At 45.6% G+C, this 6,289-nt stretch overlaps 1 protein-coding gene across 1 annotated transcript in view; it reads right to left on the reverse strand.

Annotated features, from left to right (window-relative positions):
* Positions 1 to 4,907, reverse strand: part of LOC119314811 (U-box domain-containing protein 70-like) — a 9,974-nt gene extending 5,067 nt beyond the window's left edge. Inside the window, exons 1-5 of the mRNA XM_037589501.1 lie at positions 4,631 to 4,907; positions 3,155 to 3,325; positions 2,762 to 3,017; positions 2,381 to 2,606; positions 2,161 to 2,284 (exon numbers count right to left, since the gene is read on the reverse strand). Of these exons, the coding sequence (XP_037445398.1) occupies positions 2,161 to 2,284; positions 2,381 to 2,606; positions 2,762 to 3,017; positions 3,155 to 3,316 (768 nt within the window). The 5' untranslated portion in view covers positions 3,317 to 3,325; positions 4,631 to 4,907. The remainder of the gene's footprint in view (positions 1 to 2,160; positions 2,285 to 2,380; positions 2,607 to 2,761; positions 3,018 to 3,154; positions 3,326 to 4,630) is intronic.
* Between the last annotated feature and the right edge of the window lie 1,382 nt (positions 4,908 to 6,289).

Consider the following 6,289-nt stretch of genomic DNA (forward strand, 5'->3'; position numbering starts at 1 on the left):
TGGCTTCAATAGTTGGCGCATGTGGGTGTGGGGAGGGTGGGGTATATAAAAACCCCATTCACATCCCTGCCTTATAGTACTTGTATTTTTGCGATCCTTCTTGTTCCGAAGACGTTAGGGTTGTGGCAGCTAACCAAGGTGAGGATATGAAGCCAGAAAGAGGAGCAACAACCATCTTGGGGAGGCAAGGGCAATGGCAACCTGGACCGGGGAGGGGTGGATTTGGAGGGAGGAACAATTTCCCCTCTAGATGAAAGCACATCTCGCGGGGGAGGAATTATGGGAGGCAGGAGGATAGGAGTTTCGATCACGGGGATCGCGGAGAAGGGGTGGAAACTTTTGGGGAGGAGCTAGGAGCAGCAACAATGAATCGGGTGGAGAAGGGTTTCAATAGGGGAGATGTGGAGGAGGTTTTGTGCAAGATGGGAAAGGCTCATCTAGATCCAGAAATTTTGCTGGATCTAGTGGAAAGGGTGGATATCAGCATCATAGGGATGATAGATCTAGGATTGGGTCTGCAGGACAGGGGGAGGTGATGGAAGGAAACAACAAAAAGAAGGACCTGAGGGTGTGATCAGTCAGTCGCAAGGCGGCGCTCTCCCTGTTGCTTCTTTGCAGAATTTTGCTCAGTTGGTGCTTTTGGGGCTAGGGATGGACAGTTTGGGTTTTTGCCACGAGAGCAACCGGCGCAACAATATCGATATTTGTTGGCCAATGTTCCCAAAAATAGTGTCCAATCAGTGCCTGGTGGAGAAAAAAGAAGGAAGTGATAGAGGAAGTGAATCCAATGGTGATGGAGGAAGAAAGGAACAAATTTTTAGGAGGTGTAAGGGGACTGAACATGTCAGCAAAGATTGCAACAACAATGTTTTTGTGTTAATTGTTAGAGAGGCTCGCATAGAACTGAAGACTGTACCATCTTGAGTCAACCAGAGCCAGTTGATAAGTATGTTGGATATGGGCAAGAGGGCGTGGGTGCTTGTTGATTCAAAATAGTAAGGACATCTCAGTTGTGGAACATGCTAAACCAATGGCAATTGTGGTTGTACACTTTGGTAAATTAAATAATACTACATTGGTGCAAGGATTGAGTAGAATGTTTGATTGGTGGTGGACTTGGAGAGCCATGTTTCAAAGCCCTAGATCCTTTCTGGTGAGGTTTCCTAATAAGGCCAAACAGAATATGAGACTGTTTGATGACGTGGGTGGTTCTCAAACTGTTGATAAGGCAGATGATGATGAGCAGATGTATGGTGAGGAGGAGAAGAAAAAAAGTGAGGACAACAACGATGACAAAACCATGGAAAAGATTGGTGTGCTGGAACAAGGGGATGGATACCTGGAACAGTTGGACTACACTGCTTGTCAGGAGCAAGACTCTTTTGGGACTCTTTTGGAACCCTAGTTAGAAACCAGAGAGAGGGGAACTTGATCATAAAATTCTAAATATGTTGAGGAGATGTGAGAGACATCAAGATAAAGAGGATTGCAATATTGAAGAGCTGGCAAAAAAACTATTGAGCAGAATAATTATGAAAAACCAAGGAAGAATAAAACGAATGAAGGCCGGAGTAAGACAAGTTGAACGGGTAGCGAAAGAGGTTTTCATGGCGGCGCGTGGATGGAGAGTTAGGGCTGCAAGAATTGCAGGTCTTCGAATGTGTACTGATAAAAAAGACGAAGATCTCATTATTTTGCTACTTTGTTTGCTTGTTGTCCTTATTTGTCTTCGAGACTATCTATTTGATGTAAGACCATGTATTTGGGTTTGCGTTTGTTTTCTGCTGCTGGTAAGGTAGCTTTCTGGCTCACCTTCGACGCCTGTGTTGGAGGTTAGGTCTATCGCGAGGTCTGGCAGGAGGGGGCAGGGATGGCTCCCACTTCTCAGGGTGGTCCTTACTTTCTCCGGACTTTGCGTAGTCTTTGCTAGTTTTATTTTCAAGTTGTAGAAAAAGGCATTGTGATTTCTTTTAATGGAAATAGGGTACGGAGCTCTTTGTCTTTTAAAGAAATTTTGACATGCACACACCAAGACTCTCTGAGTATAACACACGTCTACAGCGGAATTGGTCCTAGTACGTGCAAATCTAAATTTAATAATGTGAACCGGTATTTCGAATGTACTTTCGTTCAGACAGTGAGGGCTAAAATTGTCCTTACATTCTCGTCCTCAGGACATTCCTTATCTCCTGTTATTATCTCCATAATTATAACGCCAAGACTATATATATCTGTTGCGAACGTGATTTTTCTTCCGTATAATATTTCTGGAGCCATATATCCCCTGCAAGAAGTTTATCATGCCATGTCATTGGATACACAGATAGGATGGAAAGTAAGTTATGCCGCTAAAAAAAGAGCTTTTGAGAGACTAGCTTACGGTGTTCCAAACATGTGTACAGTGGTAGTAGCATGAGTCCTCTTCTCATCGAGACACTCGGAGAGACCAAAATCAGCAATTTTGGGTACCATATGACCGTCTAGCAATATATTAGCGGGCTTGAGGTCCAAATGAAGAATACCGTTCTTGTGAAGATAGTGTAAGCCTTCACATATTCCTTTGATTATTCGAAATCTCTTTGTCCATTTAAGTCCACTACATGCATCTGTGCAGGCACAAAATGGGGTCAGGTTTTCTCTGTTTTCGTGTAATAATTATATGAAGTTAGTGTAGTGTGAATATATGCATTGAAAGTATTTAAATAATCTTTAGTTAATATATGAGACAAATGATGACGGTAAGCGTTGTTGATGATCCTACCTGTGATATACTTGTCGAGGCTCCCTTTGCGTAGGTACTCAAAACAGAGCAACCAGTTGCGTACATCTGCTAAGACAAACTTCCCGCCGCAGTCGGCAATTTCTCCTTTTGTCTCAATACAATACCCGAGAAAACGTACTATGTTCTCGTGCTTGGCCTTCACCAAGCACTCAATCTCTTTCTGGAATTTACTCTCATGCAGATCATGTGTTCTGGTCAACTTCTTCACAGCGACCTTCTTTTTTCCAACAATTCCCTATGGACAAACCAACATTGCCGGCGTTTATAGATCTACCATGATATCATAGGTAACAGAGAAAGATCCATGTGTGTGTGTGTGTGTGTGTGTGTGTGTGAGAGAGAGAGAGAGAGAGAGAGAGGGAGATGTGGTACCTTATAAACCACCGCAAATCCACCCCTACCAATTTCGTGAGCAGGAGAGAAATGATTTGTGATGTCTTTTAAAAGAGAGAACGGCAGTTGCATTGGCCCTGCGTTTTCATCAGACAATATTAGCTCCAGGACGCCGTGCCTACCGCTAGCTTCGAGGTCCATTTGCAATCACTGCATGCAAAAATGCGAACGATTGACCATGAGTATTCATTTGGGGGAGAAGTTTTCACCGCCTACGGAATGCGCACAACCGTCCAATTAATTGTCACAAAGCGACTATTTAACCGAAAACTATCACTTTAAAAAAATTTACCCGAAGCTACCACTTGTCTTATAATTATTTTCTAAAAACTAGCAGGTCAGAAAAACTGGTCGGTTCGGGTCATTTAAGCTCGATTATAACATGTTGGGCCCATCAGTCGACCGTTATTACAAATAGGGCCCACATGTCAAATCTCTTCTTCCACCTCTCTCTCTCTCCTCTTGTGTATTATATCGAACGAGTTGCCTGCGCCTCACCGCCGTGGAGGCTTGCTGCACCGGCTGGGCCAAGCTAACAAATAGGCTGCTGGATGCATCCAGCGTGCGTGCTAGCTTGCCTGATGCGCCGCCGCGAGCGCAAGATGGCCTCCGCCCTCCGTGCCGCCGCGAGCTGGCCACCGGGTGAGCTAGCTGGCTGGGCTAGCAGGCCGCTGCGCCGCCGAGCTGGCCTCCGCTTGAGTGGCCTCCGCAAAGCCGCTAATGGGCGTATGTGGTGGTGCCCGACGGTCACAGCGCAGGCAGGGGAGGCCTCGGGTGCAGAGGATGGCCACCAAAGCTCGTAGGCGACGGCAGCCCCGTCTAGATCCTCCATGGGGAATTTTGGATGAAAGGGATAGAACTGACATGTAGGCCCCACATTTTAACTATCAAAGTTAACTGTGCTGACTTTTTCAATCCTGGCAGGTGGGCCTAGTTTGTCATAATCACATTTTAAATGTTCAAAACGGTATTTAAATTGAAGTCGTAGTGTCTAAAAAAAATCACAAGAAAAGTGGTAGCTTCGGGTAACTTTATTCAAAGTGCTACTCCCTCTGTTCCAATTTACTCATCGTGGTTTTAGTTCTAAACTAAAACCACGACGAGTAAATCGGAACGGAGGGAGAGGGAGTAGTTTTTTGGTAGGTCAAATCGAATTGTGGTAGTTTTTGTTAAATACTCTCACAAAGCATGCTTAAGGCAGAGAAGGAGGAAAAAGAGGCGGAAAAAAAAGTCAGCAGGTAGAAAGTAGAAACACACATTCAAAGCTAGTCGTCACAGGGATTTCATCGTTGACCATGTACCCAATACTCAAGTTGATCTTTGAATCCTCCGCCATGGATCTGCATATACTCGATCGAACGACCATCAGCTAGCTAGCCCGACCTTGTTTCCAACCCCAAAAAATACTATGACCGATAATTAAGAAACCAATTGCATCCATGCATACATACATACCTCTATCGGCCGATGAAGCGATCGATCGATCGATACTCCCGCACAGCAACGCTCGGCAAGTTAGATCGGAGGATCGTTGAGCGAGCGAGGCCAACAGACCAGAGCTTGCTAGCGGCCTTCCTTCCTTGCTTGCTTTGATTCAATCCCGTCAACGCCCAGCTGATTACACGTCTTTGTACGGGGAATGGCATTAGAATAGTCCAACTGGCTAAGCATCGCCAACTGCCCACATGGTATACATACGGCAGCAGCTCTGGTGTCGTTCACCTTACTTTAAAGATAGTGTCTGTCGTGGTGGGCGCACGCGAGATGTCATGGGATGGCTAAGAAAGGAGGAGGCTCGATGGCACTGGTGGGCTTTAGAGGCGAGGTCGGCATGAACAAGCACGGGACGCTAGACATACCAGGTTCAGGGCTCTCAGGAGAGATAATACCCATAGTCCTGCCGAGTGTGGTTTATATGTAACAATACAGAGTTGCTCCTAGAGCTGTGTCCGAATGAGTGCTATATCCTGCTAGCCTCACGTATGTGTGTGTGGCCGAATGGGTGTCTGGGCATGCATGCCCGTGAGAGTGTGTGGCCTTTGAGGACAAATGAGCATGGATGGATGCATGCGTGGGAGCGGCAAAATGAGGCTGGGTATGTGAGGCCTTCCCTGGGTCACTTTATACACTATTGAGATGTCATATGATGATGCAGGCTACAGTGCGCCAGTATTGGAGCGTAGTGAAGTGTCACATGATGCAGGAACAGTGTTGGCTGCTCATCTACAGTGCTCCACTTTAGAGTACGGCCGTCATGTCTGCACAGGTCCGACGGGGTGTCTTAGTTGACTTGGCCAGATTCCAGCCAGATGGGCTCAACCCGGACGGGGCTCAACCTGGCCAGGCAGAACCTGGCAGGGAGGACCCGGACAGGGTCAACCCGGATGGGCTCAACCCGGCCAGCTCACACTAGTAGAAAAATGACCTAATGTGAGATAATTAGTCCCGGTTCGATTTCGGCCCGGTACTAATGGTACCATTAGTGCCGGTTCGAACGGCTATGCATTAATGCCGGTTCGTTTTGACCCTTTAGTACCGGTTCGTGCCACGAACTGGTACTAAAGGGGTGATGGCAGGCTGGCGTCAGGCCGGGGCCCCGCGATCACCTTTAGTATCGCTTCGTGACACAAACCGGTACCAAAGGGCTAACCTTTAGTACCGGTTCGTGCCACGAACCGGTACTAAAGGGGTTTGACCTATAGTCCCGGTTGGAGACACAAACCGGGACTATAGGGCAATTTTCAAACTATAACCCCCCCGGTGTATCGTCATTTAAGTTTTGAAAAATACAAAAGAAAATGATAAAAATTGAAAAAATAAAATTCTTCGAGATGTAGTTATATTACTACATCTACTAGTTAGGAAAATTAAAAAACTTAAATTTGGACATGTTTTGCAAAAAGTGTATGGAAAATGTAAAACGGCTATAACTTTTGCATACGATGTCGGAAAAAAACGTATAATATATCAAAAAATTCAGCATGAAAATCCGCATCCGATTTTGACTGCCTATGGCCTGTTTGCAATTTTTAGAATCCTCAAATTCCAAAAGGAAAAAAAGATATGCTCAAATTTTAGTTTTTTTAATTTTGGTTAAATCTGGTAAAACTATGA

Source organism: Triticum dicoccoides, chromosome 1B (assembly GCF_002162155.2).
Source record: "Triticum dicoccoides isolate Atlit2015 ecotype Zavitan chromosome 1B, WEW_v2.0, whole genome shotgun sequence".
NCBI classification, from domain to species: Eukaryota; Viridiplantae; Streptophyta; class Magnoliopsida; order Poales; family Poaceae; genus Triticum; species Triticum dicoccoides.